Source organism: Grus americana, chromosome 8, assembly GCF_028858705.1.
Source record: "Grus americana isolate bGruAme1 chromosome 8, bGruAme1.mat, whole genome shotgun sequence".
Lineage (NCBI taxonomy): Eukaryota > Metazoa > Chordata > Aves > Gruiformes > Gruidae > Grus > Grus americana.
The window spans coordinates 29328931-29350429 of NC_072859.1; the positions used below are offsets into that span (position 1 = coordinate 29328931).

General features: G+C 39.0%; 2 protein-coding genes across 8 annotated transcripts in view; one reads left to right on the plus strand and one right to left on the minus strand.

Annotated features, from left to right (window-relative positions):
- The first annotated feature begins 135 nt into the window (after positions 1-135).
- PRPF38A (pre-mRNA processing factor 38A) lies at positions 136-18303 on the plus strand. Of its 2 annotated transcripts, none has more exons than XM_054833981.1 (10): positions 136-349; positions 422-581; positions 1120-1241; positions 1674-1759; positions 1932-2042; positions 2575-2687; positions 3197-3223; positions 3315-3412; positions 3738-3786; positions 18207-18303. In XM_054833981.1, exons 1-10 carry the CDS (start codon positions 220-222, stop codon positions 18262-18264), a joined length of 954 nt encoding a protein of 317 aa, XP_054689956.1. In that variant the 5' UTR covers positions 136-219; the 3' UTR covers positions 18265-18303. The 2 variants fall into 2 exon arrangements, with proteins under 2 accessions (XP_054689956.1, XP_054689957.1); XM_054833982.1 differs by lacking the exon at positions 18207-18303 and adding an exon at positions 4057-5665 and having other exon boundaries at positions 137-349.
- Positions 4894-21499, minus strand: part of TUT4 (terminal uridylyl transferase 4) — a 49678-nt gene continuing 33072 nt past the window's right edge. For 4 of the 6 annotated variants that reach the window (XM_054833968.1, XM_054833972.1, XM_054833969.1 and 1 more), the window contains 12 exons: positions 20054-20167; positions 18868-18945; positions 18293-18470; positions 17884-17931; positions 17704-17786; positions 15719-15834; positions 13890-14050; positions 12829-12926; positions 9745-10261; positions 7011-7184; positions 5922-6009; positions 4894-4930 (listed from right to left, as the gene is read on the minus strand). In XM_054833968.1, the coding sequence (XP_054689943.1) occupies positions 4894-4930; positions 5922-6009; positions 7011-7184; positions 9745-10261; positions 12829-12926; positions 13890-14050; positions 15719-15834; positions 17704-17786; positions 17884-17931; positions 18293-18470; positions 18868-18945; positions 20054-20167 (1692 nt within the window). Of the gene's footprint in view, positions 4931-5898; positions 6010-7010; positions 7185-9744; positions 10262-12828; positions 12927-13889; positions 14051-15718; positions 15835-17703; positions 17787-17883; positions 17932-18292; positions 18471-18867; positions 18946-20053; positions 20168-21499 lie in introns of those variants that run through there. The other 2 variants (XM_054833973.1, XM_054833971.1) reach the window with 2 other exon arrangements.

Sequence of the window (21499 nt, forward strand, 5' to 3'; positions counted from 1 at the left end):
GCGCGCACAGGGCGGAGAGGGCAGGAAGAAGCCGCGCAGGAACAGCGCCATGTTTACTCCTGGCATCCTGAAGCCGCAGCCGGAAGGGATGTTATAGCCCAAAGATAAGATGGCGGCCGGCGGTGGAGGCGCCCCGGAAGTGGAAGTTGCCGCAGCCCCTCACGGAAGGGGAGCGGAGCGGCCCGCCGCGGACTTGAGAGGAGCTGTGGAGCGGCGGCCATGGCGAACCGGACGGTGAAGGATGCGCACAGCATCCATGGCACTAACCCGCAGTACCTGGTGGAGAAGATCATCCGCACCCGCATCTACGAGTCCAAGTACTGGAAGGAGGAGTGCTTCGGCCTGACGGGTATGGCGGGGCGGGCTGGGGCGGGAGGGGGCTCGGCTGGGAACCCGCGCTGACGGCCCGTCCCTCTCGTAGCCGAGCTGGTGGTGGACAAGGCCATGGAGCTGAAGTACGTGGGGGGCGTCTATGGAGGGAACATCAAGCCTACGCCCTTCTTGTGCTTGACGCTGAAGATGCTGCAGATCCAGCCCGAAAAGGACATCATTGTGGAGTTCATTAAAAACGAAGACTTCAAGTAAGTTGGGAGTACATTTGCTTGTTTTTTCCTTCTTTTGGTTGTCATGCTGAATGAAAGGTGGATGTTCAAAGCAGCCAGGGAACCCTCAGTGCACAGTTTAGCTTTTAGTGGGCCCTAATAAAGTCTTCTTGCTAGAAAGCACATCCTTCTGCTTGCTTTCAAATGAGTGCTCCCCTTGTCACTGGGGCTGTTAGAACTGCTTGCCTGTGTGGCCTGTGCTCTTTGGGATAATACACCTCCATCTCAAGTATTTAGAATGAGGTCTGTTCAGGGAGGCATGTTAATCTACTTTTTCTTTAGTATTTCTTTTGTCTCTGTGAGTGATAATGCAGTTCTTGCATGCATGAACAACCCATATAGAGATTATATATGTATACTTCAGTATACCTGAGTACTTGAAGGAGAAAGTCCAAATGGTTGGTTATTCTGTTTATTTTAGTGTACTGATTTTTCTCAGAAACTTACAGGAAAAACTCTTTATCTAAACTACTAACTATGGAAAAAGCTCAGATATATGAAACGGTTTACTTTTTAGGTATGTCCGAATGCTCGGTGCGCTGTACATGAGATTGACGGGTACCGCCATTGACTGCTACAAGTATCTTGAACCGCTGTACAATGACTATCGAAAAATAAAAAGTCAGAACAGAAATGGGGGTAAGCACTTTTACATGTAGTTGTGGTTTCTTAGTACCTCATAGATCATGCCAGATAAAAGTAAACATTCTATTTAGTAATATCGACCTAAAAATTGTGGCATAATCATCTTTTTGAAACCTTATTTTTACTTATGCATCCTTTGGATAGTCTGTTGCTAACTTGTACAAATGAGAACTGCGCCAAGTGCTTGCGTCTTCTGTTGGGCACTGGAACACAGTTCTACAAATCCCAAAGAAACTGAGTGCTGATTTAAGCACCGAATCTACTAATCCTAGCTGTGCAGTAGCAAGTAGGCCTAATGATTTTCTTTGAGAATGATTTTAGAACTGTCATTTGTCCAGCTCACTTGACATAAATTGTCTGAAGCATTTCATCTGTAGCCACTAGTGTTAAGCTTGTCTTTTAAATGCTATTTTTCCGCCCCCCCAGAATTTGAACTGATGCATGTGGACGAATTTATTGATGAGCTACTCCATGAGGAACGTGTATGCGATATCATTCTGCCTCGATTACAGGTTTGGAAAAGTAGACGGTTACGGAATTCTTAACTGCACCAGAGTCCATAGTTGTATTGGCTACTGGCTTGTTGTGTAAAGCTGTGATACAGGCCCTTTGGGCACGTGAGATGCCTCCGTAGGTGGCTGTTCTTACTTGGGTTATGTAAGATAAAGTTATAATTTCTCCTAGAAACGCTATGTTCTGGAAGAAGCTGAGCAACTCGAGCCTCGTGTTAGTGCTTTGGAAGAAGACATGGATGATGTAGAATCTAGTGAGGAGGAGGAAGAGGAAGATGAAAAGGTTGGTGAACTGTTTTGCAAAGGGATGGTTAAAGCTGGTGCTGAGCCACTGCAGAGCACTTCATGGCCTATAAGAAATATTTGGGGGGAGGCACCAGCAGGTTGTTTGCAACTCTTACCTCCCCCCTTAATGTATTTCCATAGAAGCTGCTGGTAAGAACTTGTTAGCAGCTCCAAGTGCTCTGCATGTGTCAAGCTTTTCTGTCTCCTGAAGTTCACAAATCTGGATCTGTTCTGTGTTAAAATATTTCAGATAAATTGATTTACATGTATAATGGAGAAAACTAAAGGTGATGATGACTGTCCTAGTCAATTCTGCTGTACTTCTCGAGAATAGACAGTATGAGAGGTGGCCATTTTGATTTCAGTTGGCAAACTTAGTACCATTCATTTATGAATATGAAATACTTGAGGATGGGGAAGCTGGATTGCATGACTTTTGTCATTTATATTTAATTGTTCAGAAATCCTTACTGAGAGATAAAAACCTTTATGAAACAAGACTTACAGAACCTTCCTCCTGCCATTTCCAGCTGGAACGAGCACCCTCTCCTGACCACCGCAGAAGAGGCTACAGAGACCTTGACAAACCTCGCAGATCTCCAGCTGTGCGGTACAGGCGGAGCCGAAGCAGGTCTCCAAGAAGGTGACATGGCTCTTCTTGAGCAGTACTTCTACCTATTGTACTGCAGACAGCTCGGGCAAAGCATAGAAGGGAAGATGACAGTTCAGCCAGAATCTCTTAGACCTCTCAATTCCTTTAGCTGCTTTCTGAAGTCAGGAGCCACAGTCAACCTAGTCCTCCAGTAACTCTTGAACTTCCTGGCCAGTAATGTGGTTAAATTGGACAATACTGTGGACATATTAAGGAGAAACAAGTGCTTTGTTATCACATAAGATAGAGGCTGCAGGGAAGTCCTGTTAATTGTTCTAATAATAAGCCAGGAAAAAGTCATTGCTTGCCTCCTTTGCCCACTGTATGGGCCAGTCCAGAAGCACGTACTGCCTCTTGTGCAGGATGCCAAACACATGCTAAATGTGGACATGGGGGAGTGCAAGGGAAGCCCTGGTGCTGTTGCTAGAGAATATGGGAAATTAAACAGCTGATTCTGCTAATGATTTTTAGCAACTCTTTCTTTTCTCCCCTAATTACAGGCGAAGCCGCTCTCCAAAGAGAAGGAGGTATTATTTTTTTAATTACAATCTTTTATTATCTAATCTTAGAATGCGTGCATTTTTAGTCTGGCTGTCTTAAAAACTTCCTTTCTCTTAGTCCATCACCACGCCGGGAGAGGCATCGCAGCAAAAGCCCAAGACGACACCGGAGCAGATCCAGGGAGAGACGCCACAGATCGAGATCCAAATCTCCAGGTATTTTTGTTATTTACAGATTAACTCTGGCAAGTCTTTATCAACAGAACATCCGCTGCAAGAAGAATCTGTGTCACAGTATCAAGAAGGTAGCATAGGTGCTTAATCTGGCTCATAAAACTGCTAGCTATATGAAAGCACAGCTGTAGAACTCCTTTAATACATGCAAAATTGCCTTGAGTATGTTTTTCAAGTGTTGGAGTGCCTAATTAAGGCTAGGGTTGTTCTGGCATTATCTAGGACACTTGGTCACTACAAGCAGGTTGTATTAGCAAAACAAAAAAGAATTCCAGGTGGAAGTAACTGTTACTTTTTTATCTCATAGGGCATCATCGTAGTCACAGACACAGAAGTCATTCCAAATCACCTGAAAGGTAAAGGCTTGACCTGTTTCTCAAGGGTGTCTGTACTGCTACTGTAAGAGCTCTTACTTTCATTTAATTTTGGGGACTGAAGGTCTTCTTACAATGTTGGAGATTAAATATTTCATCTGGTGCCTCCCTCAGTGCTGTAGTCAATTCACACTATCCATATTTGACCATAGAAAACACCACTTACCGGTCTTTTACAGTTACTTTTTTTACAACAATTACTACTACTCTGTCATAGGGGTTTTGGTGTGGGGTTTTGTTTGTTCGTTTCAGATCTAAGAAAAGTCACAAGAAGAGTCGGCGAGGGAATGAATAACAAACTAAATCCAGCACACAGTTTAAGAACCTTGAACTGCAGTCTAATACTGTCCTATTTGCTTTATGGGACAGCTGGATATGTACTGGCTGCTTTAGCAGTCCATTTCTTTAATCCTTCTCCTCTTGTACAAGTGTTGTTTGTTTTTTAATTAAAAGAAAGCTAAGGATACTTTTTATGGAGTTAGTTACTCATCCTCCTGATAGAATTTGAGGATTGTTTTTAAATTGTCAAGGATTGTTTAAAAACTGTCAATTTATACATCAACAAGGCCTGTATAAACTAGTGAAGAGCAATAAAAAAAAAGGGGGGGGTTGTCTTTAAAGGCTTCTTGCTGTTTCTCTCATAATACTTTGTTTAGCATTCTAGTTGAAGCTGGTTTCATTCTTAAATCAGGGTGTTGTTTTGACAAACAGACACTGCGCTCAGTTGCCAAAGTGAAAATGCATTCCAATTATAAACAGTGATGAGCTAACAGCCTAAAACCATCTCAAACCTCCAGTACAGGAAAGGAAGTAAGACTGTCATAATCCCCTGTGTTCACTAAAAGCAAGAGCTAACTAAAACCAACTGTTACTGGTTCCTTTGTAAGAATCAGCCTGAAGTCAATGATATGCTGCTTCTGATGCTACTATCAGATAGTTTAAGAAGCTTCAGGTAATACAAAGTACCACTTAATTCTTTTCAGGCAAGAAATTATTCAGTGTATTTAAAGACAGTAAAACCACTACTTTGAGCATAGTTTGTGGCCTACCTGTGACTGGGGATAGAATGTGACACAATTATGCTCAGCTCTACCTTCTCTGAATGAAGTTAGCATTCAGCCAGTCCCTGTTTTTCAAATTAAGAATATTTAAGAATCTTGTCTTAGTACATTTAATTATCTATCACAGGAAATCACTTGTGTTAAACCCCTTGTGTACCATCCCTTTATTCATAGTCCTGCTTCAGGAGCAGAGACTGACAGGTTTATCTTGTGAACAATGTATTTATGGCTTAAATATTTTCCCATACTGTCCAATGAATGTTGACAAGACAAAAAGTATTGCCCAAATTTATGGGAGGTCCTCTTCAAAATTACCTCATAGTACAGCCTGATTTTTCTAGAGTATTTTCATATTATTTTGCAAAGTTTCTGAACAGAAAAGATAGTATACTCTTCCCTCAAATCAAGTACTTTACAAGACAGACACATCAGCTGTGAACAGCACACACAATGACATCGGCATGGGAAAAACAGGTATGCCGATTGTATGCCTCATTAAATCTGCTCATTTTTCATCTCTTCTTTAAGATACCCAAATTAAAGTTGTTTTTATTACAGTTAAATACAAGCATGCATATAAATAGGGAAGAGGGAAAAGGCTTGTATCCTTTTTTTCAGTTTTATTTTTCTTTTAAAAAGTTTTTTTGGCACTACATAGTTCTGTAAAGAATAGAAGTGACAAATTTTTAAACACATGAAATCCCCTTCTAATTTTATTTTTTTAGAACAATATATATAAAGTCTGAAGCAACCAAAGTATGAATACAGCTAATAGAAAATAAAGAACTTAATTTTAAAAATTCTCTCTCTTTACAGTTTTATCAAGATAAACCAAAACACAATTCCCCTTAAAAATAGGGTAATAAAATAGATGAAATTTGTATCACTCAGTTTTGTGATACTAGTAAAAACTATAGTTCATATCTATGTACAAATGATACAGTTTAAAAACAGTCTTAAATAATCTTGTATCTAAACATGTTGCATTAAGATTTTAAATCAGAACCTGAATTTTTTTCCTCCCCTCCCTCCCCCCCCCTTCCCATTAAATTTCACTTTTTCTGTTGAATGTAATTCAGATTCAAGTGTGGGTGTCCTTGAGACAGAAGCGAGAACCGCTGGTTACTCTGCATCAGTGGACCAGCTAAAAGAAAATGGATTACAATTACTTTAGCAAATTAAATATACTTAACAGTGCTTGGCTATATTCAATGTATTAATCTTACTTAGAAACAAAGCCATTTACTAGATGGACGCAAATGCTAGCTGTACGACTAACCCATTTAATGGGGCAATGCAATATTACTTTTATCCTATCTCCAGAATTCCCTCAGAATCATCACAAAGCATTGTTTTGTTGCATTACTTTAGTTATTTAACAAAAAGAATTTCAGGGTTTTTAAGTATGGGTCTCACTTGGAAACCTCGCTACAGCCAATAGAAAAAAGTCTCTTATTTTGTACTAGGTGACCCAGCAACACAGTAATTACAAAACCTCCAACTAAAATTTGGGCATAGTTTCTCTCTTGGTGGAGCCAAAGGTCCTTTCCCTACAGCCTTTTCCAATCCTGCCAGATGCTGAACACCTTTACCATTCAGTAGCATAAGAAAGAGTTGAGATTAAGTCAGTCCTTCAAGGTACCCTGAATAACTGAGCCTGATCTAACTTTGAAGTTAGCGGTTGGACTAGATCACCTCCAGAGGCCCCTTCCAACCTGAATTATTCTATGGTTTTGCAAGTTTTTCTGCATGTAAAGTCATTCCACAAGGCAAGGTACAAAAACCAAATAAAATTAATTAGGACAAAAATGTCTTCAAATTCTTAACTTGCTCATGGGCAAATCATCTTAACCTCTGTGGAAGCAGAGGTCACTCTACCATAAGACAGCATCAGTGAAGAAGAAAGAGGCTACAAGTGCAATAGACTGCAAATTGGCTCAGATTTCAGAATTTGATTTAACCCCTTCCCTCCCACAAAGATTTTCATCCATCCATACAGGAAGCCGAAGTGTTGATTTGACTCTTGGATTCATTATGGTTCCAGGGAGCCTAGCAAGTGAAATGTGATTCCTTGGCTTTTAAAGCCTTTGAGACAGTAAAGAGACACGTTGCATGAGCTGTTGATTCATATACTAGTTCTAGTACCTTGAGGGTAGAAAGGTTTGTTCGGTGGATAGCTGGCATTTCCCTGCTGCATGTAGTTCTGAGGCATATTGTAAGGCCACGCTCCTCGGAGGAGAGGAAAATGGGTAGGGGTCCCATGGTCCCAAGGGACAGAAGGAGGGTTCATTTTACCAAACTGTCCTTGGAAACCCTGATCTATTTTTCAATTGAAAGGGAAAAGCACATTGCAAGTTGAAATAATTAAACAGTAAGTCACAAATACAGTTTACATCTTAAATAACAGTTTGCAGGGGACTTAATGCGATTAGTCTGATGTGCTACTCATTTTTTTTTAAATATACATCAGTAAAAATTACCACCTAAATTACTTCATTATTCACTATAATAAAATTTAATGGGGAGGAAGACAGGATGAATCAGTATTAAAATCAAGACCTACAATTTCACTAGTCCTATGTCATTCTCATGATGAAAAATACAAGGTCTGAACAATGTTACTAATGCCTGATCCCACACAGATATTCACTACCACTGACACAGCTGTGATGTGAAAGCTATTACTCTACTGCAAGAAATAATTCTCACATGTACACTGGAATTCCACTAATACTTGAATGCTTAAGAAACTTATTATCTAGATCATCAGACCAACTTAAAATTGATTTTTAGAGAGAAAAATAAAAACTTTTGAAATAAATACACAAATTGTAAGCTATTCCATTTACAAATCCAGTATTACTGCAGCATTAAGGATGAGAAATCAAGCATCCAAGGAGGCAGGGGACACAACAGTTGATGCCAAACGCTGTATTACTAATTCTGCTCTTTTTGTTCATAGCTCCCAATTTTGTAAGACACAGCAATGCCTGCTAATTTAAAAACCTGATCAATGTACATTTAAAAATTAATAAATTTAAGTAACTATCCTTAGTATATCACTTCCCCTTTGGGCTCATCATAAAAAAAACCTTGCAGACAGCCTTTCATTAAATAAAAGCAAGCTACACATTTAAAAAGAATAGTAACTTTTATACAATAAAACATGAAGCATGGCTCTGGAGTAAGCATGAAAAAAAGCTGTCTGCCTGAAGCTTCTAATGATCCTACTTCTGATCAATCGTCTACTGAAAAGAAAGTAAAGTCGCTCCTTCCAACTCAAGGTTATGTGACCCAAAACAAAAGTTTCCACAAAATTGCCATTCGCAAATAGTCCTGAACAAGAAAGCAAGCCAGCTTCAGAGCACAGACAGCTCATCTCTACTGTGCGCCCACCCAGTGACCCCTCCCTAATAGCATCTAAGCCAAAAAGGAAACAAAACTGATTAAAATACAAAGAGGAAAAATACCAGGACTGGGAACTAGGAAAAGGAGTATGATGAGATGGGAAATAGATGGAAGCTGAACAAAGGGAAGAAAAAATACTGTGACTGACAGCACAATAATACTGGGTAACCTTCTGTGCAGGCACAGTAAGAGAGGAAGCACACAAGGATAGAGCGAAAGGAAAAATACTGCAGACAGAGACTGACCGACTACATGATGAGAAACAGGACTCGTTAAGGGAGAATGGAGCAGAAACTAGGATTTGGGGAGCTTGTCTGAAAGAAGGCAGCTACCTGGGCAAGAAGACTTGGATTGGAAGGAACTGCTCGAGGAAAACTCAGAGCTGGGGTGGACATGGAAGAGGGGACAGACGAGCCTGGACAGAGAATTAAGATCAGAAATGGAGACGTAGGGACAAAGCACACTGAAGGCACAGAAAGAAGACTGGTAGCAGTTTCTGTATCCTCTAAAATATATTCCCCACAAAGCTCTGCACAGAAAAACAGGCATCTCCAGCATCTCAACAAATATCTGAAACTCACTGGTGGATTTTCCTCATCCGAAACTGTTGGGTTGGCTCAACTGAAAATTTACTGTTGCTGTCAGTCACCTTATTAGTGCAGAAGATTCAAAATTTCCATCTCACGATGAACAACTGCATCAGTATATTGTGTGTTGGATATAGTCTTTTAAACATAGGAGGAATTACACACTCAGAATACACCAAAAGACCATTATCATTATTTCAAAGATCACAGTTAAAATTTAGGGACTGTCACATTTTATGTTTCACAGAAAACTGTATGGGCTTTAATTACTATACACTGTTTTTCTCAGCCTCAAACATACAAATGTACTTGGCTTTGGAATAAGACAAAAGGCTGTTGCCCACTTATCGCAGGGAAAATCTGTATGAAGTACTTTCAGGAAATGACACTGAGATTAAGGAAGTTAAATGTAGCAGGGTAAACTATAGGAAAAAAGACCACATAAGATCATGTTATATTGCACTAAATGCAAGCAGGCTATATTCAACTTGCACAACCATAATTCTGCCAGTCTCTAAGTTCACAGTTGCAGTCTCAGCATTCATCTAATAAACTACATAACATAAATGGAAACAGTATTTGTAAGCATATTCACAGAAATGTGCTTTAGACTCAGACAATTATTAGAACATTTCCCAGTTGAATGCATGATTTCTCAAGTGTTGCACAGCCATTAATGGCAGATAGGACCAATACCTAAAAGTTACGACGATCCACCTTGCCTAATTTTTTTCCTATGAAAATGTTAAGATGGTGAAGTAATGACTTAGTTTCTTAAGCATCGTATTTTTAATATAAAACAAGCTGAAAGAGTTAGCTGTTTCTGTAACACTTAACATTTGTACACAAAGTGCGAGAGGTTTGATACAACAGAGAAGAGTTACCTGAATTCCCCACAGTGCCATTGTTCACCAGTGAGTTTGGAGTCACGGGATTGTGCCAGTGTCCCTCATGAGAAGTGCTGGGGATTCCCATGGGCCTGGCAGCAGGCTGTGCAAAGATGATACTGGGATCATTCAAGCTTACGCTGCTCTGGTTATTTGTGGTGCTGCTGCTGCCAGATCTCATAGAAAATGGAACATTTGTAGAATGAGGAGGGTTACCCGGTGCAGAGTGAATAACGGGGCCATGAATAGGCCAAGAAGTGTTGGGAAGCTGAATTTGGTGCATCTGAAGTAGTCCCAGGTTATGCAAGGTGGAATACTGACCTGGGGGAGATTGGGGAAAGTTAAACAAAGGCAGCTGGACCTGATGGGGTGGCTGTGCACCCTGCTGTGGTTGCGGAACGTGCTTAGACTGGGATATTGGTTGTGGCTGAGTCTGGTTAATGGAGGCTGGCTGAGAGGAATTCTGTGTAAATTGTTGAGGTTGTGGAGAGTAAGATGACTGATGCGAATCAGACTGGAGGGGAAAAAAAAGTATGTATTTCTGATTAGTTCACTAGCTATTATATGATGTTTTTCTTTAATAAGCACCCACTGAATTAGACGATTCATAAAAAAGGCAAAGCACTCCCCAGCAACACCCCAAATACTGCACCCAAGTTCCTGCTGGTTTACATAAGTGCAGTTCAACTGACACTGATTTTCACCATCAGATAATTTGGTCTGTTAACGTGGCACATCCCACCATCAGAAACACCCTTCTGAGCAAACATTACCCCCAAGCTCTTCCTTATATTCTTCACACACCTGATTCTGATTTTTACTCAGTGTCTTCCCCACCCTACTTATTTACAGCCCAGAATCTCATTAACTAATTACTTTACTTCTAAATAGAGTGTTTCTTATTACTACAGGCACTTTTTAAGGTAATTCCAAAGCAATCTCCTAGTATTTCTTTAGTTTTTATTTAATCTGTTAAACAACAAATTGAAACTCCAAAAACCCAGTTTCAACCTCCATATCCTGATGTTAGGCCATGACTAAAGGCACAGAAATAGCAATTATTACAGCCTTTGCAGAGCTCTTACAAAGCTTTCCCTTTCACCAGCAACAGAAACAGGCATGAGCCTATTTCATCTGTTCGGTATTGCAACTAAGCAGAGAAGCACTTCAAGAACTGGGGTGGATGGGAAAAGAATTCCCCAGTTTATCTGCCAAAATTTATTACCAATGTCTGGATTAACCTAATCTGGTTTTAAGCACTGAGACAAGATGGTGATGGCATAAGATAGGTTCCTCCAAAGAGGAATTCAAATGACAGACAGCTACCTAAACCAGAGATGATTACCTGAATCTCAGATCTCAATCTCTCCCTGGAATTGCTTGTCTCCCTCCATAGACTATAGCAGACAGCTAAGCTCCAAGTGACTCGGCTGCTGTCAAAGATCTGAAGTTAAAGGGCTCTGCAGCTTGTCACTACCCAGGACTGCTCGCCTGTCTGTTTAAATTGGCAGTCACTTTCCTTCAGTAACCAGAGGTCTGCAGGACTTCCCCATGCCAGCCTTTTGGAGCGTTCCTTATAGCAGTAGTATGCTGTGTGTCTTTGCCTGGGCAAAAGCCGAAGCCCAGAAGCTGGGATTGCTCCCCACTGCTATTCCCACTGTTCCTGCATGAATGCCTCCTATGCCTTTCTATCAAACCAGGAAGAGAAGGTAAAACCTGGGATTTGAAAGACAACAACTAGTTTTAGTGTTATAAAAATAGAGCACATGCACTGACTACAGCCTTCCTGCAAACATTAAACCACCACAAGCAGGCACTGGACATGCCAGCAGCAGGAGAGGAGTAATGTTAAGCTCCAGCCTCTTGGTCTGCTTCCACACTCCTGCTTTCCCTTTTCTCTCCCTCTTGCTCCACTAACGTTCCCCCTTTCCATTCTCCTCAAACAATACCTGGACAGCACATATTCACCAAGAAATCTTGGCCAAATGACAACCATGCAACACACATACAGAGTCCACAATATCCAGATGACACAAGATGTGCACGTGTCCAGTGTGCATGATGTGCCTGACTGTGCGTGCACCCACATGTCCAGCTTCAATTTCCCAAGCAGAAATACAAGGCTACTAAAAAGATACTCCTGTGTCATGTGATAGCATGGTGGCAGTTCAGCCCTCCACTTAGATTAGGGCTGTACCAGTCCCTCCTTAACAGCATATTATTATAGTAAAAATGGTATCATAAAGTCTTTGTTACTGGAGCAAACATTCCAATAAATACTTGCTGACCAGTTAGGAATACTCTATACCTAAAGCAGTAAACTGAACAAAAAGCATGAGCAATCAGCAGCCCTGATTACTGTGTTTGCTTACTTGCCAGCTTCATTAGCAGGCACATGTTTCTCAGACTAATAGCTTAAAATTAATGAATTTCTGCTGTATTCTGTACTCCAAAACCATTAAATGCCAACAGCTGTATTTGCTCAAATACCCTCTGCTATCCATCTCCATTTGTAGGTTAAACATATTTTATCTCGTTCTATGGAGACTTGAACAAATTCTAAGAGAGAACTACCAAAAATTTCCCCATTGTTCTGTTTGTGCTTCTAGTGTGCTCTGGCAGACTTTTGCCCTGTGTATCACGTCTGAATTGAAGTACGATTCACCTGCGTCCCTGCCTGTTCATGACAGTCCCTTAAGACAGTTCTCTTAAACCACAGAGAATCATAGTAGTCACAAACCTAATGTTTGATGAGGTATACTTTACTTCCCCTAGTAACTCCAAAACATTGCAAGTATAACTAAGCACAGGACTTCAACAGGCATCCTAAATTAAATCTCAGAGATAGTGAAGCTTGCTTTTCAGAATTGCAAGCTATCTCATACGAAATTTGACTATGTAGTTTCCATATTGAAAGACACTGCATTATAAATCAAAGTTTCATTAACTGGCAGAGTGCAATGTTGTCATTATAAAATCCAGAATCTGTTGAGGAAAAAACTGTGCAAATCCTAGCATGGCCCAGGACTGCTGGTTTGCTACAGCTTGCTTACATCAATATTATAGCTAATTGAAACTTACACATTCTGATGACTGTCTAGTGCGCAAGGGTCGTTCCACTTGCTGCTGACCCACAGCCACTAGTTGTGAATTTACCATGCTTCGGACCAGCTGGGTGCCTAATCAAGGAACAATAATGTTAATAAAAAACCACAAGGTTACAGATGACAGAATAATGAACACAGAACTGGGAGTCAGCAATACCTTAATTCTCATGTGACACAGTAGGTAAATCACTTTAACCTCTCATCTCCTTTAAGTGGAAAGCTTTCCCTCTACTGGCAACAGCTGACGTCAATAGGTATAGCAGCTAAACCAAAATCTAATTCTGAGCAATACAAATTCTAGCATGAACAAAGCTCACTTTGCTAACAGGTAGAAGTGCTACTTTACACAGGTTTCCACGCTATTGCTGTAAGCAGTGGGATTTTAAATAGCAACAGCAGAAACTTTTGAGCAAAGAAATTGAAAAAAAAAGAGAGTAAGGGATATCAGAATACAGAAAAGCAGCAAGATTCTCTCTGAAGTTCATTTATGATTGCTTTCCCTACTTTTTCAGTAACACAGGCACCTAAGGGCCTAATTTGAATGGGTTTGCAATTAGACTTGTCTCTAATTACAATCAGTAATTTGAAAGCTAGATCTAGCTTCCTAATGCATCTGTATGCTTTTGGAAGTGTTACTTTAAGACCACTGATTTTTGGTGAAAATACATTTACTTACCTCTCAGAGATGATGGAGGGATAGCTAACATTTGAGAAACATTTGGAAGAGGAAATGCACTCAATTATTACTTACTACTCCTAAATGCACCCATTGCGAGTGGAAGACAAATAATGCAATACCCTGCAGTATGCTATACTTACTGCTGAGTACATTTTTACCCCCTATGCAAAGACTGTACTTCAAGAGGCATTGCTCCCCTTGAAGAAAAGCAGCACTTCGACTAAAAGCTGTTATGTGCAATGACTGAAATCATTAGTTGCAGAAATTTTTTAAGATAATTATCAGGTCTGTACAGAAACATGGAGAGAAGGGATCTCGGAACTTTCAAATTATACTAACACCACAAACTAACTTACCTGGCACACTATTATTTCTCTGTCGGGTTTGTTTGAATTCAGGACAATCTCTTCTAACATGACCCACATCCCCACAAATGAAACACCTTTTCTCTCTTGTTTCTCTATCATCGTCTTTCACTTCTTTTTCATCATCTTTCTCATTCTCCTTTTTCTTCAACCTGAACAGTAATTTTTATTAGCAATATCACAAAACCACAACAACAAAATAATCTCTGTAGAGTTGTTATATTGGTATGTTCAAAAGAAACAGTTACATAACCACAGCTGCACCAGAATACAAATATCTTGGGCATCTCAGAAAAACACTTTCAGAATCTGGGCTGCTTAATAACCTGTTTGTACAAACTTAACGAACTTAGAAGCTCCCCAGAATTGTCCAGAAGCTCTCTGACTGTATTAGCGCAGAACTACACCTGCAGTTAAGTGGGCTTAGCCTGCCAGTTAGTTTGAGAGTAGTGCTATGCAACAATCCCACCGAGTCAGAATATACACAAGTTAGCTGTATCTTGTAGATATAACCTCCCCCGACTGGAAATGACATATTTCTCTGTAAAAGTATATTAGCATCCTGAGCCTAGACAGGATGTGAAAGAAAGCACTGAGGCTCTTTCAAACACTCAGTACTAATACAACAAACAGGAGAAGAACTAGTGATCAGGACCCAAGACAAGAAATAAAGGTCTTTTTCCACATGATATCTGTAGGATTGTTAAATATTAATACTGTTTTGTGAGCTGTATATACAACTTGAGAGATTCTGTGTGGCTGTGCTGGTAGCAGCAGTTTGTGTGAAGAGCAGATCACAATTTCTTTTCCTGGGGCAGATGTAGGGAAAGAGGTGATGCAATTCAATGTGCTAGTGCTTGTGAGGAGCATGTTAAGGGAGTGGCTGAAAGAAAGAGTCAACCTGTGACCTTAGGGTTCCAGTCCAGTTTCATGCCTCTTGAACTCTGCTGACTGAACAAAAGGCTGTAAATAAGGACTTTGTAGCAGGAAGAGACCAAGAATCTTTTGAAGAATTATGAAGCACACAACTGAACATAGGGAGTAAATGAAAAAGCCCAGATTTAATCTGCATTCTAAGGCCTTCAACAAGTTTTAGGAGTCAGGCAACCTACACCGAATGGGTCATTAAAAATCCAAAGATGTAAAAGTGTGAGGAGTGCACATTCTCTGTCAATTCTTGCTGAACTCTCTTTGGAGACATTGACCTGCATGTACTAGGGACTCCTTCTGCAGGAGGACTGGATCCTAAGTGCAATTAAAGTGCAAGATCACTGGTGACTGCACTAGCATGATGTTACAGAAATGCACCTTAACTACATACATTTTAACTACTCCTACATTTTAATAAATGAACTTTTACCTGCCTTGCAGAAGTACGTTATCAGATCTATAGAACAATTCAAATTCAACACTGTCTTCCAAACATGATCACTACAGGAAATCCATTTTAATACATTACAAATTGTGCAGTCAGGTAATATGGCCTCTATCGGAATGTTTACACTATAAAAAGATAATTTAGTGATCTAAATTTTAAGGTAAGTTGTAACTACAGATAGAACATGAAGCAAATGTGTTAACATATTAAACACTTGATTTTACTCTGTGTGTGCTTGCATAAACACTCTAAGATTTAAAGAGATTACCAGAAATAGTCAAAGAAAATCAAAAACAGGGTGGGAAGTTTGGGGTCGGGTAAGAAGCTTTGATTGATTTTCTCTGCAATTCTGCATATTTTTCATTTCCATTAAAATTTCAAATATCCATATCTCTCCTGATTTAATCTCAAAGATTTTATGTTAGCTTTGTATATTTCTTACCTCCTCCTCTTTGGACAGTCTTTCATGTAGTGACCAATTTTTCCACAGACACGACAACATCTGTCATTGGGTGCCAATTCCCCATCTGTCAGCACTTTTGAGTCAAAAAAGTATTCCTATCAAAACACATCAGAGATACAATATATAATCCATTTACTTACAAGACTGAGAAATGAAAGCAAAATGGGCAGCTTTCATCTCCTATTGTTCCCTAAATTTTACTACTTCCTAGATTATACCAAGTCCTTTTCTTCCCCTAGAAAATAGCAGCTTTTTCAGAGATGTGCAGCAGTTTGGGCTAAAAAGGGGTATTTAGTCATAGGGCCAGAGGCTGAATTTGCAGAACAGCTTATCCAGGCTCCAGCCTGCTGCCTACCTTCCGCTTCCCCAAAAGCTCTTCAGAGAACAATTTCTGGCATATGATCTATTTTGGTATCTGAGTCACTACTTGTATGCTTTCCGAAGCAGTCCCTTCCCAAATGACATCATTATATCCCCCTAGACAGAACAAAGTTCAGGTGGAAAACAGATGGAGCATCTGCACGCTGACCTGTATCACTTCCCTTCCCTGGGATTTGCTAAGGACAGCTGCAGTTCTGATGTGTGTCAGTGCAAAGGCCACAGTTTACAGCCTCTGAGCAACATAAACATTGTGAAAGTACTTATCTTGCCTGAAAGACAGAAATGGAGGTACAAATAGAAATGTCCTAACCGCAGCTCAGGAAAGAAGTCTTACTGTAGATTTAGGTAATTTACTGAACCTTCTTGCTACAATTTCCTCTCTGTACCACTAAGCTGCAACAGAAGGCATTAGCTTAGAAAGGAGATCGAGAACACCTTCTTGTTTGGGCACTTTGGAGAAATAAAATGCTATGTGTACTATTGGCATTATTTCCTTCACGTAACAGACAGCTCATTTGCACGCTAAGGCTGCTTTCTGTCCTGCCTTTTATCCTTACGTAAAATGTTCACTGATAATCCGAGATGAGGCTCAACAATGCAAAAGAACATATTTACAAACACACAGTATATGTTTTCCAGAAGCACTACAGCATTGTATTGAACATGTATGCAAACAATCAAAAAAATAAAATTAGCAATAATATTTATTGCATATGGTCACATATTTGTCAATTCTAGATAACTACATCCATACTGTAATTCATCATTATTTATATCATGGTAGTACTCAAAAGTCCCAATAAAAGTAGGTCCTATTTTATTAGGCACAGGACAAAACAGAACACAAGTCACTGCAGAGAACATTTAATACAAACTCAGAAAAAACACAGATAAAGTAAGCAAATGGAAAAAAGAAGATAGGGAAGGATGAGGGAAAATAACAGTTTTCAAAAGATTTTCAAAATCCCTTAAGAAACACAAACCCTGTTGAAAGCCACTGGGAGAACAGTCCTCTAAAATGTCTTAGAAAACATCTAAGTACATTTAAAAAATATTAATTCCAGCTGATTTGCTTGTATAAAAAAGTTCTCTATTACACACTGATGACTGCACAGAGGAGTACTTTCTCTAATATGATGCTGCATGAACACATTCCTGACCTTGACTCACTATGCAAATTTTGAAGGAAAATACTGGAAAAATAAGTAGAATTTAACATCTCATGAGCCTGCTGAATAGCTAAAGTTCCTAAAGCTATTTCTGGGGTTTATAGCTGATTTTGCAGTTTTCTGCAATACTTAATGTCACACAATGAAAAGTTTTTTAAAAAACAAACAAACAAACCAACCAAAATAAGCTTACTTTCCCCCAAACTACCAAAAAATACCCATCACCCATCCAACTACTCCTATGAATTTTATATTGCAGGAGCCCAATACAAAGCTGTACATTTTATGCAGATGATGTATAATTACATACATTGTGCACACCAAAGTGATAAATACACACAAGAGATTTGCTCTGGATGCATCAATTCAGTGGACAAAGAAAAGTAAAAAACATTAAAAACTATGAAAACTTACAGCTTCTCTTCCAACAGTTGGGTAGAATGGGGTACCAAATAATTTTCTCCCATTGATAAATGCCTTCATTATGAAATTGGTCACTATTGAAGACAGACAAAGTTATTGGAAAACAACAGAAAAGGCACAACACTTTAGAAATTAGTGAACATTAATCATTAGTAGACATTAATAGCTTACTTTTCCTAGAGACTCCAGCACCAAGATTATGATTCAAGTCAAAAGGATCTGCATAAAGAAGGGGAAAAAACAGATCAGAGGTGGAAAAAATATGCTGCAACAAAAAAATTTATTTTAACACAGAATTCCATTTTAAATGCACTCACAGAATAGATGATAGCAAAGCAATGCTGAGTGTTTTAGAAATATGTGACCAACCCCAATAAAGTAAGAGCAATTTACTGACATATACTAAAAGTTAGGAGTCTAATCTCATTTTGTAAGCTGTAGAACTTGCAAACAATGATTTTTTTAAATATTGATGGTAGTTTCCTCACATAAAGATCCTGCGCAACAAGGAGAACAGATCCTCAAGCAACAGCGTTCATCACTCCCTCATAAATGGAAGAAAAATTCAGCAGATAAGTACCTTCAATGGCAATACATTTGGATGTCCACTGTTTCTCAAACGTAGTTAACAGCTTCTTCTGCCGGATACTGATCACATATTCCTTGAAGTCAAATTCTTCAGTGTAGAATCGCAGCAACCCTAGCCAGAGTTCTCCAAGTGATTCAGTGTTCTTTCCAAGAGAAGGCAGACGCTTCTTCTGCATGCAATTGAAGACACAATTTATACAGGTACAGTTACTGAAGTACTCCTCCTCCTCCTGAGCTACCTTTCTAATTATGAGTTTGACTACCATGAGCAGTTTCACTTGGTTAAAGTAAGGTTAAATCGCTACAGTTAACACTACCTCAATCCAGGACTATTTACTAAGAGTAAAAAGTATTTTTCCTAGTTTATGTTACTTAAAAATGATTTAAAATAAACCAAGAAAAAAGCAGATGCCCATTTCAGCAAAACAGGACTCATTTGGGAAGTTATAGTAATATGGATATGGAAGTTTATCTACTATTTTATATACTATACTGTTAGAAAGATATTACTTTCCCATGAAAAACAAGCTTTGAATTTTAGTGACTCCTCTGGAATTAGAATATTACCAATTCTTCCATGTCATCAAAGAAAAAGGCATTCCATCCATCCACCATTCTTTGTGGAATCTGTTTTCCATCAAATATCTGCCAAAATTGAGAGGGACACAGTTACCCCTCTAATTCAAAGTCATCATAAAAGACTTGCAGTTTTGCTGGTAGGAAATAGCACAAAAATATAAATATTTTAACAATTACTTCTTGTACAGGCAGAATTTCCCATTGGTAAAAACTTTGAAAGTCTTTTTGCATTATTGCTATGCCTCTCAAATTATTTGGATATTTTATTTGTAGCTGTTCTTTGCAACTAAGAAAACATGACTGAATTACCTCATCAAGATTCCGACATCCCTCTTGCTCACAAAATCTCTAAGGAGAGTTTATATGACTCCTATTACATTTTGACTTTAGCAAAGCCAAGGGGAAATTCCACTGTTATTTAAATGCACTCTCAGGGTAGCAATAAAATAACAACCCCCAACCACTACTGAAGTATCAGCAAGAAAATCTGAGTCTCAACTGCAGCGCTCAAGCCAATTTTCCCCTTGCATGCAGACGAGAAAAGAGTCAGAAAGTGACAATTTTCAGAAGTGCTTGGGAGTTCCAGAGCGTATCTAGGAAGAGGCAGACAGCTGACTAATTATATTCTCCCCACCAATGCAATGGAGGTACGGAATGTTACTTTTATTATAAAGTTTCCTGGCACATGTAAAATAGTATCTTTAAAGTTGTATCAAAGCAGTAGTTCTTTTTTTTTTTCCTCTCATCAAATCATAAAATAAACTTTTTCTCTTACAGATAAGGTGTTGAGCAATAAATATTACTTCTGACAATAACTGATGGCAGAGCTGGATTTGCATCTCAAGAGCATCTGGCGCAGTCTCATAATTACAATTCCCTTCTCTCCATACCACCTGCCAATTTTTTTCTATCCTGTTCAGCATATAAATATCATCATAAGACCAAAATCCCAAAGTAAATGTAACAGCAGAACTTAGGACCAACAGATTCCCGATTTTGTTGTAATTTTCTTGGTAAGTTTTACCCACTAAAACCAAGCTGGAGTTAGAAACCTGCTAATGCAGAAGGATCCCATATTACATTCAACCACCTGATCCTAAAAGCCCAAACTTCTCCTATTTGGCTTGAAGAAACACTGCATCTATTTTCATAGCCTCTTTCTCTGAAAACCTACCTCCTGAAGAACTGGAATAACTGGTGGATTTCTCTGTTGTAGAAAGTACAAAACCATAAGAATATAGGCATATGAAGACAGACTACCACGGGATGCATCACCGATGTCACAGCGCTGAAAAAATTAATGTTAAACAAAATATTGCATTTACATTTTATTATTCAAGACTAACAACTATGTCAGAGAGCAAACAGAAACCCCGCCAGTAACAAAAAATACATTCATCTCCTAACTAAAAATTATTATATAACGCCTGAAAAATGAATGTTCTCAGAGTCAAGTGCCATCTGGCAAACCCACAATACAATTTGACTAACATAAAACCAGAAAAGCTTCCCATAGACAAAAATATTTATTTTTGTTTTTAGTTTATAATATGCCAAATTGGAAACAAAAAACAAATCAAAACCCCCAAAACAGAAATCCCAACAAACCTCCACATCTGATGTCCAGGTTTCAACAGTGTAAAATTTAATTTTCCTAAACTCATGTTACTAGAGCTGTTTCTATGATTCCTTATTGTTTTGGTGTCATGCCGTCCCTTTCCTCCCCTTTTTTTTTAATAATTAATAGGTATTATTTCCATGTCTTACTGGCAACTTAGGCAATACCTGGCATTTTGCTAGCATACATACAGATTCTTAATTAAACCATGGTCCAGCCTACACAACACAGTGTAAAGCAAGCATCAGTCAATTACCTTCCTATGTTTGAAAAACTTATTACAGTGTAACCTTTCTACAGCACCTGCTTCTAGGCCACCCTTTGCTTCAAGCGTGTGTCATAACAAACAACACATTTTTAACCTCCTAGGTCTGGAAAAAACAGGGATTCACAAATTACTTTCACATTAGTAGCAGCAGTGACAGCTGTTCCTGATTTTTCCTGCCAGTGCAAACAGAGGAGGAAGCATTTTGCTTAAACACAGAATATTTGTATAGCTATGAAGTCACCTCCATACATATACATTCAAGAGTGTATATTCCACAATTTGGAAACTTGGTCTTTACAGTAAGACTTTTAGAATGTATACAATAGTATAAAATACTACCAAAAAAAAAAAGTAAGAGTCATTATCAACACAAGGCATTTTTAATCTGGACACAGAAGAGAAATGGCAATATTCTGCACTACTGTGACCACACCAATAAAAAAATCATCACTAGTCTTGGTGACAGTGTAATGATTTACGTCCATTCCCTTCTGGAACAGCTATTTTATTAATCTTGAAGCATTTCATTACATTAACATCTGGTAGCATGGTACACTCTCTATAACTCATTTTTTATTTGCCCCTGTTTCACTAAGCTTTCTTTGGATGTGTTTAGGGAGTGTAGTTGATAGTGCAGCTTGCATAAAGAGATACCCCATGTTTCAATTATCAAAGGATGTATAATATAACACTTTGCTACAATATCATAAGAAAAAAAAGATGGAGGAGATTTG